This window comes from Protopterus annectens, chromosome 3.part1, assembly GCF_019279795.1.
Source record: "Protopterus annectens isolate FY-2018-M chromosome 3.part1, PAN1.0, whole genome shotgun sequence".
Taxonomy (NCBI): Eukaryota; Metazoa; Chordata; order Ceratodontiformes; family Protopteridae; genus Protopterus; species Protopterus annectens.
In genome coordinates this window covers 425,635,123-425,648,765 of record NC_056732.1, presented here as the reverse complement: position 1 = coordinate 425,648,765, position 13,643 = coordinate 425,635,123, and the positions used below count along the sequence as shown (strand labels likewise).

Genomic DNA, 13,643 nt, shown 5'->3' with positions numbered 1-13,643 from the left:
TTGGTACTAAAACTGAAACAAAGTCAACAACAAACTGATGTTATGGCTAAATGTGAACCACCATTCTGCAATCACATGATTATGTAGGATTATGTCAACAGGTGAGTATTGAAGAAGATTGCTTGCGCATGCCTAGCTGAATGAAACAATGATATCAAATTACAGCATTAAAACAGCAGTATCATGTAAGCAAGCCAATGCCTTTTAGTTTGTGTTCATAATCTAAGATGTAAAGATATCATTCAGGGATAACTACAGGCAAAAAAAATACGGTCAGGTACTTGTGAAACATGAGCTGTTAAAAAGTCTTTGCTAGTTTGTTAGCATAACTATTGTTTTACAAAATAATAATGTGTAGACGTATTGAACAAATATAACCAATAAAACAATTATTATTTCTAGTAGGTAACAAAGGGAATATCAAACTGATATTCTAAGTATCATATTTTAGACAGAGAACCTGACAAAAGTCACATTCAAAGAATTTGCACACTTACTCCCAACCTTCTGTTTTAACCTGATGTCTTTAATTTTGCAGGCTGGTTATGACAATCCCTCTGTGTCTCTGCATGTAGTAAATGTGAATGGTCCCCCACATACAGTGGAAATGGCACGCCCGGATGATCCAAGAATGAGGTACAGTCTTTTTTTTTTTCCATTTTTGTATGATGAGTTACTTAAATGAAAAATAGTTACCACGAAATCAAGAAAGATATAGAAAGGTTTATTGCATTCATTATTAAAAAACATAATTAGTCAGAAAAAAATTAATTTCAGTACATGATGGAAGCATAAAAGGGAAAGTATTTCTGACCCTTTGCTATATAATTCATCCATAGTTTATTGTATACTGTGCACAATAATACATACATATATATATATATATATATATATATATATATATATATATATATAGTGAAAGAGAGAGACAAAAAGAAAAAACTGTTGCAAAACAAAAACGGTAGGATGAACCACTCCAGAATAAATAAATGCACCTATTTAGGCCAATTTCAATAAAAACAATACTGGAGTTTACTGAAAAGAATAAAACAATGATAAGCACTTTCGTCCTGACCACTTCAGAACTTCATCAGATAATAAATTTAATCACACAATCTATTTATATAGTACAAAAAAAAAACTGGGTAAAAACGTCATTAACAATTAATAAATTATTTTAACTGACACACCCCCTTAAAGGAAAAGACATGCAAAAGACTGTATTATATACGTAACATGTAAAATCTGTATGAGATGGAATTTGATGAACACATTTCTATCAGCTATCTTTTAAAATTAAAAGCCCCAGAAAGATAACACTGTTTTAAATAATTATTTATTCATTATTTATGTATTTTTAAACACAATTTTATCTATGCAACAGAGAAAGAAAAATCCCAGTAGGCAAGCTAATAAAATCCCAACAGCAATCAAAATGAAAAATCCCAACCTGGAAGGTAAACGCTGGGATTTTTCATTTTGATTACCATTTTATCTATGTTTTTATATCACAATGAGAGTTTTTTTTGCCATTAATTTATTCCATCTCATACAGATTTTATATGTTACATATACAATACAGTCTTTTACATGTCTTTTCCTTTAAAGGGGTGTGTCAGTTAAAATAATTGATTAATTGTTAATGACTTTTTTACCCAGTTTTTTTTTGTACTATATAAATAGATTGTGTGATTAAATGTATTATCTGATGAAGTTCTGAAGTGGTCAGGACAAAAGCGCTTATCATTTGTTTTATTTTCTTCAATAAACTCCATTATTGGTTTTATTGAATTTGGCCTGAATAGGTGCATTTATTTACTGTGGAGTGGTTCACCCTACTGTTCCTGCTTGGCATGTGTGTATATATATATATATATATATATATATATATATATATATATATATATATATATATATACTGTTTTACTTCAGTATTTATCACAAAAAGTCATACTTTATTACATTTTCTAGTCTATATTTGGTGCAGCAAGTTCATAGTTTTTGCATCTAAGCATACCTCTCATATTTTCAAAGGACATTCAGATTTTCTCCTCATATTTTGGTCTGTTCATCATAAAATTGATGATTTTCCGGCAAATCAGTGAGGACTGAAGTCATTAAATCATGCATACATTTGTGGTTCATACTTCATATCCTTCATAAAATGTATGATATTGCAAAATCTTCAGTTATAGCTACTTTCTATGTTTTAAAGAGCAATATGTAAAAATTGTCTCTGACCTTGAGCCTTTGTCCCCCCCTTATTCTTAGCTCTGTCCAGATTTCAGGTCTATATTATAACATCGAATCTTACAAAGATCGAATGTTATAATATCGAACCCATAATGTACGCTGAAAACAGCGAAGGTGCAGGACACCGAATTCTTTCCCAGGGAAAGAATTTGGTGGGCTGTTGCTGTGGCTTTGCTGTTTTCAGCATTCGATATGTTGGAGCATTACGGGTCGGGTTCAGGTAAGTGTGCGATTGTGTGTAGGTTAGGATTAGGGGCCGGGTTAGGTGACTTACGGTTAGGGAGTGGGTCAAGTAAGTGTGCGGTTGTGTGGACGTTATTGTTAGGGCATGGGTCAGGTAAATGTGCGATTGTGTGTAGGTTAGGGTTAGGGGGTGGGTTAGGTGAGTTAGGTTAGGTGAGCTAGGGTTAGGGCGCAGGTGAGGTGAGTGTGCGATAGTGACTAACCTTAGGGTTAGGGTCAGGTTAAGGTAAGTGGATAGCTAGTAGTGTATGTAAAGTTTAGTTTAGGTTTAGGTGTAGGATTTTAAGTGTATGTGTGTGGATTGCTGTTTTTTATGTGGGTTTGCATTGCATGTATGTTTCTCAGAATAGTGATTTTTTTCCCTGGGAAAAAAATCGCTATTCTGACTGTTTGATGTTTGCGGATTTCGGTGTTTAGGGTTCGATATTATAACATTCGATCTTTGTAGATTTTGATGTTATAATATAGACCCCCCAGATTTCTTGCTCATAGAGGAGATATGTAGCTATGTATCTACTTTAGATAGCCATTTAGTCATGCTGATTAACTATATCTTTAATAACACTTCAGTAATAATGGAGTTCCTTAGTTTAGCTTTATTACAGTGGAAATATTTATGTTTTTTAGTTCTGAAACTGTGGTTGCCATTACTTCTCATTACTTTATTCTATTTGCCATTGCTATTTATTATTTTGTTCTGTTTATTGACTGCATGTTTTATTTAATTTTCCTTTATTTGCTCAGTTACCTTTGGATTGGGTCTTGGTTTAAACAATACTCTTTGGATCAGTGAATTAACCTGGCTAACAAATCATAAACTAAATTAACAAATAATAATTAAATAAAATATGAGAAGATAACAGAAGCACTACAGCAATATTATTTCTTAGAGAACACCAGTTTGGACAGACAAAGTCTTGCATTTATACCCCTACTTACTTATGTAAAAGTACTCATTATTGTTATTTTGTGTTTTTATTCATTTATTTTAACATTTGTTTACCAGGAAAGTCGGACTTGGAACAAAGCCAATTTTCAGTGGAGGACCAGGGAGAAATGCTCTAGATGCATGGTTTTGTAATGTGGGAGGAAACCCACACGAATGCAGGGAGGTCATGCAGACTCCACACAGAAGGCACCCCAGCTGAGAATCAAAGTGGAGAACCTCTTGCTGTGAGGCGACAACTCTGTTCACCTAATTCCAGCTGTACCACTGTTTGTATGTAGAAATCAACTTTATTAACTGCAACAAGGAACCATTAGTATTTGCACGCAGTGTGGATATATATGAAAAATTACAAAAAAATTATTACATTGTTTACAAGTTCATCACTGCCTATATGTGTGTTTAATGCCAACTTATAGCATAAAGGGTCATCTCCTCTGGAGTGACCACATTTTCAACTACCCACCTTCATGTTCCATGCTTTCCAATGCTCCACTCAAAATAGATCTTGACAGTCCATGAGTGCAATGTACACAAACCATGGAGTCGAATAAATTTGTAAAAACCATTCCAAATCCTTTGAATCTAGCCATTCTCTGTCTGGATCAAACCTCTTGCTGATATAGTGGTGCATTAAACTACATACCCTTCACTAGTCCTAGTAAAAACACAGCTTATCAATAATTTCCTATACTACTTAGCCACAAATGACCCAGTAGTATACCATACCCTAATCCTGCAATTTACTTGTGTTGCCATAACTGTTTACAGATAATGCCTCATGCAATCAACCAGCTATAGTAATTTTAAACAAAATATAAAATTATAACCGTAGTAAAAATTGTAAGTCAAGAACTCTGTTCACCTAATTACAAGGAAACCTATGTCTGGAATACTGCTGTATGACAACAGGCAAACAAAAAAAATAATCAAAACCCTTCTAGTTCACCTTTCACCAGTGGTCAAACAACCTAATAGCACAATGTCATTCAGCACCAGTTCTAAGTATATGTCAACACGTACAATATTAATATTGTCTCATATCACTAAACCTTTAAGCAGCCTAAATACATTACAACAGAATGATATTGAAATGAACACCACATGTCTCTTCCTAGATCCCTTTCAGAAGCTGGAAGTTTCAAAACTTCAAACTTCAAATGGTTAAGACCATAAGATCGAAGTTTTGAAACTCTGAACATTTTTAATGGAGATCGCTGTACAGCATGGAATGGAATGTTTACCATTTTCCTCACTGTAGTGCAATCTCAGACTTGGTATACTTACGTAGCAGGGGGTGTGGGGGGGGGTCTGCAAAAATTAAAAAAAATGTTTTGTTTTACTACATTGTCGAAGTTTCAAAAACTTCAGTCTTATGGTCTTGGCCCTTTGAAGTTCTAAGTTTTGAAACTTTGCACTTACAAAGTAGATCTCTCCTCATACACTAAACATGTGCATCACATGTCTCCTTCTATCCCCTCGCTGAGCACAAACACAGACCTCTCAACTGTCACCATTTTGGAGGACCATTCCTATTTTCATGCCTGATTTACCCCTGCTGATGATGTTCCTATTTTTGGAGACATGTCCTTATTTTCAGGCTTGATTTACTCTTCACACACCTTTCTGAATCCCTTATCATGTATAAATCTTGAAGTTGTCTAGTATAGAGAAAACCTGCAGTTGTAGCAATTTAAAAAATATAACAATAGCACAGCTTGCTGAAACAGAATTTAGCAACGTATTATAAACATTTATAAAGCTGTATAAACGTAATATGTAGTAACATTGGCATTGCCAATCAAACATTAACTTCTCAAACAAGTATATACCTTTAGAAATCATTTTCAAGGAAGTACCACAACATATTTAAGCAAAAACTGCTCATATGCAATGCAGCATTTATTGTGTTCAAATACATACCTGTTGCATAAAATGAGTGATTTATAAACAATGCAAGACCTACACTACAATATTTGAACTTTCACTTATGACTCAAAACTACTTTTTAAAACGATTGTTTTTAAATCTTTCCCAGTCGTTTGGAGTATGGCTGTTAGCCACTCTATTGGTGAGCACTTCTGTTTGCCTCATGTCACATAACTGTTACCCTTCATAGCCACTAAAGTGCATATGCTCAGATACAAAAAAGTAACCCCAGAAAAGCTATTACTACACAAGCTGCCAATGACATGCCATTTTGTTTCAGTAGAACACATTTCATATTAAGAGCAAACTCTTATAGCAAGTGGAGGTCCCATGCACCCACTGTATTATACTTCTACCTTTAATTCAGTTACTCAGAGCCAGTTGCCATAAATGACCAAAGCTATTAACATTTTCTACATTTCACAAATATTTTTTTTACTCTCATACATTATTAGTAATTTTGTTGTATAACATGTTAAAATAATCCCAGTAATCTTAAAGTTTCAGTTGGCTTACATTTTAACCCCTTAAAGTACAGGACGTCTAATACAAAGACCCATAGTGGACATTGTAGCTGGATTGTAATTAGGAGAAGTCTTGCAATGTGGCTGAGTATTTCAGCATTAATGAGTTTGCACAGGAGGGAACCTATGAGTAAAGCTGCTCATTGCTTTATTTGGAGACATTTAACTTTTGTTAGAAGATGGGGGTAGTATTCTTTTTTATAAGAGAGGGAGATAAATATAAAGATGTTGTTTACAGTTGCATAAAGGGGTTCACATTTCTTTTTTTAAAAAAAAACTGCTGTTAAGAGCAGGTGGCCATTTTCAAGCTTTGCCATGAGTTTTTTTTTTCCTTTGATTGCTTTGCTTTCTGTGGCTACTAAGAAAGATATTCTACAACACCAGAAGAGATACCTGTTAATTTTTGTTCTGGTCATTTCAGTGCAATGATTATTTATTTATATATTAATTAGTATAGCTTTATTATCCATGGTAGGTTGCTGGTCTAGATGGATCACTTTCAGGCCAGCTTGGTGTTAATTTTTACGCCATGTTTAATTTTTTTGTAAGAGTTTAAAAAGCAAAGAATATGATGCAATTTAAGCTTTGATCCACTCAGATTCATAGGCAAAATAATGTTACAGCTTTGATGGGAAGGGATAAATTAATACGAATTTGCCAGTCACTTAAATTCTGGACAACTTTCTTGGAGTACTGAACAGCATAACAGCGGTTTATTTTGGGATTTAATATGTCAAATTTACTGTAAAACAAGTGATTACTCAGTTCTTTCATGTGTTTAGATTGTAATTTCCTGATGTTCGTTAGGTAAAAGTTAAGTGTACAAATGACCATTTCTGCATATAGAAGTATTGATAAGGTTGTTTGGGCACAGCAAATGCTGGTGATATGTGTGGAAAAAAAGTAAGGGTGATAGTCATGACCATTGTAATGCACCTTTTGAAGTCAGGCAGTGTCAGAAAAGAAGGAGTTGATCTTCACTTGAAATAGTCTATTTGTCAGAAAATGGGAGAACCAATTGACTGCTTTTATGCCATTTCCTGTTTTCAGAAAGGCTAATAAGAGTAAATCCTAGTTCATTAAGTCTAAGGGCTTTATATATAGTGTACAAATACAGGTTCTGTTAATTTACCTTTGTTCATCCTGTCCAGGAGCCATGCAACTGAGATCACAAAAAATCAAATTGTTTATATGGGCTAGAAATGATACTGAATATGTTTTAGACCTTCACCCAGTGGTGGAAGAATGAATATAGGTCTAAAGTTGGAGGCTACTATTGAATTAGTTACTTTGGATGTGGGTTTGACTTTTGCAGATATGCATATTGTGGGCATGAATATTTTAATAAGAACCAAGTTATAAATGTAATTGAGGGGCTAGTTTAGATTATGTTTGCAGTTTGCATAGGGAGATAAACCAAAGGTACAGGTTATTGCCTCCAATGGGAGAGCCTAGAGAATTTTTTCTAGTAGATTTTGTTTCTGCTGAAGGTTGAAACGGGTACATAAGGTTGGGGAATGTCATCTAAAACACTTGTAGAAGATGACATCATGCTCTTTATAGCTGTCTGTGTATAACTACTCTTATTCAAAAAATAAATAAACAAACACATTTACATAATTAGGGGCAAATCTCATCTCCGTAGCAGGCCCCTGAAACTTCAGAGAATAGTTACCATGAAAAAATCAATTATACTCTAAACAAAATAGTAACACTGTAATCAAAACTTCTTCAACATAAAATTCAGTACAATGAGATTGCTTTCAGCCATTGCTCAGCTGACACTGAATACCTTATGCTTAAATGTCATCCATTCTATCTGCCTAGGGAATTTTCAGCCATTTGTTTCACAGCAGTCTATATACCTCAGAGTGCAAACACTAAAAATTGCACTTGCTTACCGGTACAGGTTATCCTGTGAACTACAAAACAAAAATCCCAATTGTGTGAATATTATGGCAGGATATTTTAACCATTCCAAGCTGAAACAGTACTACCACACTACTATCAATACATGGACTTTGCGACAAGAGCAGCAAATACATTAGACAAAGTATATGCAAATGTCAAGCAAGCTTTCAAAGTAGTTCCCCACCCACACCTTGGCAGCTTGGATCACTGTTCTATCTTGCTGACCCCCAACCTATAAACCCATTCTGCTAAGAGGAAAATCTTCCATGAAACAAGTAGGGATCTGGCCAGAAGGAGCTGTAATATTGCAGCAGCTGTTGTGTAAACAAAGTCAACTAGGCATAGAAAATACACTCTGCAACTTGATCCTCGACTTTCTGACAGACAGGAACCAAAACATGCAAGTTGTCAAGAACCACTCATGATACATCACCTTGAATGCAGGGGTCCCACAAGGCTGTGTACTAAGTCCACTTCTCCTCACAATATTGACCCAAACAGATCACATCATCAAATTTGCTGATGATACCACTGTGATCAGCCTCATCAGAAATTTGCCACAAGAGAGGGATGAATACAGAGAGGAAGTGAACCAACTCATCAGATTGTGGACTGACAACAATCTAGCACTAAATGTTAACATAAGAGAAAAAAAAACATTGTTGACTTTAGGAGGAAGCAAGGGTCCCACTCACCCATCACCATCAGTGGTATAGCACATCTCAGATGACCTAAGCTGGACAACAAACACTTTTAGCCTTGTAATGAGAGTCCAACAACATCTCATTTCCTCTGGAGACTACACAGAGTAAATTTCCCCTCCCACAACCTCATGACGTAGTACAGGGCTATGATCAAAAGCATACTGACAAACAACATTAGAGTCTGGTAGGGACACTGTTCATACACAAGTTGCAAGGCATTATAGAGGATTGTAAAGGAGACCAGGAAAATCACAGGATCAAACTCCCAGTCCTTACAAGACCATTACACTTGCAGATACTGTGTCAGGGTTATGAAACTGATAAGGGACAAGTATCATTACAAACATGGACTATTCCACCTCTTGTCTTCAGGGAAACGATACAAAAGCATCAGATGTAGAACATCAAAATTCAGGAATAGTTTCTTTCCACAAGCAATCAGACTATGGAACAACTAACCTTTATGATGTCAACACTCCGTCAGTTCATGAGAGCACCATAAGTGCAATATGATTGCCTTTACTGTTGTGGAATTAAATTATTCTATTTATCTAAGTTATGCAGTCTGTACTAAATTATTACTTGTACAAGTATGGGAGCTGTGAAGGGTCTATATTATAACGTTGAACTCACAGGAGTCCAAACATTGTAATATTGAACCCATATGTTCAAAATGTGAAAATAACAAAGCCAGGGAACACCGCTTTTTTTCCCAGGGAAAAAAATCGGTGGGCTGTTTTTGCGGCTTTGCTATTCCTCCACTGTGGTGCGATCTCAGAGTTGGTATATTTAATTTGGGGGGTGTGGGGGCCACAGCCCCTCATGTTGGGGGGTGTGGGGATGAAACCCCCCACATTATTTTAAGTTTAAAGTGTATGTGTTTTTTTTGTTTTGTTTTTTTTTTGCACCAGAACAGCAATTCTTTTCCCTGGGAAAAAAATTGCTGTTCTGTGTTTTTGTACTTTTTGGGTTTCAAACTTCCTGGTTCGATATTACATCGTTCGAACTCCTGTGAGTTCGACAATGTAATATAGACCTGCTGTGAATTATGTTATGTTGCTATCTATCTTAAAAATGGTGGTGGGTAAGTTATCTATGTGTGTAGTTACATCTGTACTGTTTAGAATTTCTTCCATTATATGCTTCCTTCACCCTCTTGTGAAGACTGTTTTACAATGCGCATGAGTCTAAAGCAACGAAATTTCATTAAGTGATACACAGCATTTGTTGATCTGAATGACAATAAAGTTTACTTTGAATTTTTCAGGAAAACTGAGAATTAGCTTCAAAGCCCTAATTGTGCTCAATGGATGTGTACATGCTAACAATATCTATTGTGACAAAATGGAAGTCATCACTCTACTTTCACTGACTTAATAAGGATTAAATGACTGCTACCACAAAGATAAGAGGGAAAAGATATCACTAGGGACTGTAGAGAGAGGTTTACTATGGTGTCTACCCTCATCCAGAGGCTTTCTATTTGACAGATGATGAGCCTTCTTCATGGACAATGAAAGTTTTTTTGCATCTTACAAAGGCAGTAAAACAAAAGCACTAGAAAATTCTTAACAGTCAAATGAGAGACGTCCTTGTGTAATAAAATTCTTTCATTAACTACCTTTTCTTATAGGACCAGAAGAATCACTTAAACATTAGAAAAAATGTGGTTTTACAACTTTACATATTCTAAAGTATTGTTCAGCAAATTAGAACACTTTGTAATATAAAAATTCCCTAGACCTAATCACAATTAGCTTCCCTTATCCACTCATTTTATAACTGAATAACTTTAATGTTACCCATTCTTCATTTGTTATATTAAATATTGGTAGCATACTGCTTCTTTTTTATAAAAATATTACATTGTTCCTGCTGTGACAGCATCGTAGAAAACAATGTCTGTATAACATACAAAGGGATGAATAAAAGCTGGCTGACTCTTAAAACTTCCTGCTTATATATACTTGTCCAAAGAAATCAAGTCATCATTTGCATTTTGGTCATCTTTATCTGCAAACTAATACCTCAGAAAGATCTTCCTGACAAAGATACACAGATCTAATAGGTATTCTGATAAAGGTGCCCTGAACATAGACATAATTTTAAACTAACTTGCAAGTACTGAAATGGATATATTATTTTTTTTTTACTTTATTTGACATTTGTTGACTGGGAAACTTCAACTAGGACAGAGCCTATTTTCAGGGAAGGCCCAGGGAGAAATGCTCCAGATGCATGTCTTTAGAATGTGGGAAGAAACTGGAGTACCCAGAGGAAACCCACATCATGAACACAGGGAGAACATGCAAACTCCACACAGAAGGCATCCCAGCCAAAAATCGAACTGGAGAACCTCTTGCTGTGAGATGATAACGTTAACCGCTGTACCACTGCACCGTCCAATGTTAAAAGAATGTTAAAAGAACTGTTTCAGAATGCAATACCATTTTCAAGAGCCACGTGGTTAGAGAATTAGTCTGTTGGTCTATTCCTAAAGTTTGCAATTGGAATAAACCTAGAGGTTCTCTTCCTGCAGTATGGTAGCACTTACAGTCATGGTTTTATTATGTCACAGTTTTACCTTTGCTGCATATACTGTCTATTAAAAACCTTCAGAACTTCAGTGCCCTGAACACAAAATTTATATTTATTGTCACCCAGACATCCATCCAATTTAGTCTTGAACATATTTACTAAATTTGATTGTGTAACCATTGCCAGTATCACATTACAAAGTCTTGGTATAAATCATTTCACATATCTGCCCTTTGTTACGGTCCTGTTATTATTTCTTAGGTAGATAGGACCCCTGTCCCTTTTTCCATAACAGGTTTTAATCAGAGATATTCTCAATTTTGTCCTTAGGTCATCATTGGCTATAATCTACATCTAACAATCTATACAGTATGCTGTAAAGACTTATGAATTTTAATCCGGTACTATATGGCAAGTGTTTAGTTGAAGATACCATCTTAGTAAAACATCTTTGCACACTTTTTGTTACTGTTATATATCTGTAAATGGTAAACTGCAAAAGATCAAGTTATATTCAATCATACGTTGTACCACCAATACAAACATATTTTTTTTAGCTCTTTTAATATCTTATGATTTCTAGTTGCAAATGTATTCAGTATAAGGCCATCTCATCTTAGTTCTCTGGCTCTGATTTCTTGAACTTGATACTTAAAATCCAGATCTCTTCCTACAGTAGTGCCAAGGTCTTTTACTTGATTAACCATTTCTAATATATTATTTACCATATCATATAACCACCTTGATCTGACCCTTAATAGGCTTTCCATAAATAAAGACCTTACTTTTTTAAAGTTGAATTGTAATCTTGCCTCTATAGCCCATTCATTTAAACTAGTTAAAAACATGTTTAATTACTCAACAGTGCTAAGATTGTCAGTTTGAGGACAGACCTATCTGTTATTTACATATTTTGTTTAGTCAATATTTTTCAATTTTGGTGCATTTCAGAAAATCACATATTAAAAACAAGTATTGGTCCTACTACAGAACCTTAAGTTCAAAGGTTAAGGAAGTAGCTAATGGTTATGTGTCTGTGTGTGTGTGTGTGTGTGTGTGTGTGTGTGTGTGTGTGTGTGTGTGTGTGTGTGTGGCTAAGTTAGTTGGGGATTAATTTACTTACTGCTGACCTGTGTCCATCAGAGACATGGGAGCCATATCGGACTGAATTTGCAATTTCCCCTCCAATGATCAAGGTTTATTTTGAACAGGATCAGGGATGACCTCTGCCTCATATAGATGGAGAGCTTATTCCATAGCAGGAGAATCCTTTGAGACACATATCAGTCCCTCCAGTAGGTTCTATTTATGTTGCAAGCAAAGTTCAGCTCCTTGGATCTAGTGTTTTTGATGCTGTTTATCTTGTGGATGTGCAAGAGATCCATCAGAGTGGGATCCGAGGACACCTTGTATGACAGGCATGGATCTCCTCTAAGTAACCTGTAGGAGACTAAGTAGAGAGATAGAACCTTAAGGCAATCTGTATAGGGCAAGGTATTCATACCATGGATTCTCCTGGTGAGAAACCTTTGAGGCATTCCAGCTGTTGCAAGTGCCTAGTTACATACCTGCTAAAGGGGACATTGTACTCAATGATGGCTCTGATAAGAGCTCAAAAGAGTGGCAGTGTTACTTCCTTTGCTCTGGATGCCATACCCTTCCTTATGAGTTGGGCAGAATAATTTTCTTACCACCTTGGCTACATGTTGGTCGAATGACAGATTATTGTCTACATATGTTACCAGATCCCTAACTATTGGGTCAGCACTTAGCGTTGTTATATTGGGTCTATGTCATAAGATCTAAAGTTTAATAGACTGAAAACCAAAATATCTAAAACTCAAAATATTCAAAATAGGAATTTGCCTCTTGTCTACTGTTGTAAGATCTCGGAATCAGTATACATAAATTAGAAGGGAGTGGAGGGGGGGGCCTTGTCTCCTGCATTAAAATGTTTTTGATATTTTGAGTTTTAGATGTTTTGGTTTTCAGGCTTTTGAACTTTCAGTCTTATGACTATGACATAGATCCATTTTATCAATTAAATAATTAGCTTGGGTGTACCCTTTCCCAAAGGGCACTATAATGCATTTCTTTGTATTGAGTTTTAATTTGTGACTTTCACACCTGCCATTTGTTTGTGTTAGACCCTCTTGTATAATGTTGGTGTTATGGGGGGAATGCATGATAGATCCCAATTTACAGCTGTCTGTGAACTTGGTGAGCCAGAGGACTTTAACATTTGTTTGGATTGTGAGTGCCTCCAGTAGGTCGAAGTAAGAGTTGTGAATTAATGGGCCATAAAGGGTGACCTGTAGCTGGCCAGTAAATGACTGGGAACCTTACATATAGAAACTTGGACATGGACACAGATAAAGTTCAGGGTATCATCCTCTTTAACCAAACTAGAATTGTATTTGCTGCTAACATAGATTCAGACACCTCCACCTTTAGCACCTGTCTGTGCTGCTGTTGGTCTAAATGTTTGGAAAGCACTGTAGCTTTTCACTGCCACAGTACTTTCTGTGGCTTTAAACCAAGTTTCATTAACAGCACAGATGTCTACATTCTTCAGAGTAAGGAGAGCTTGTTAGG

The 13,643-nt window shown here is 35.6% G+C and overlaps 1 protein-coding gene across 1 annotated transcript in view; it reads left to right on the top strand.

The window, feature by feature from the left end:
• DPP6 (dipeptidyl peptidase like 6) overlaps positions 1 to 13,643 on the top strand; it is a 2,722,860-nt gene that overhangs the window by 2,099,667 nt on the left and 609,550 nt on the right. Inside the window, exon 10 of the mRNA XM_044066886.1 lies at positions 539 to 636. Within this exon, the coding sequence (XP_043922821.1) occupies positions 539 to 636 (98 nt within the window). The remainder of the gene's footprint in view (positions 1 to 538; positions 637 to 13,643) is intronic.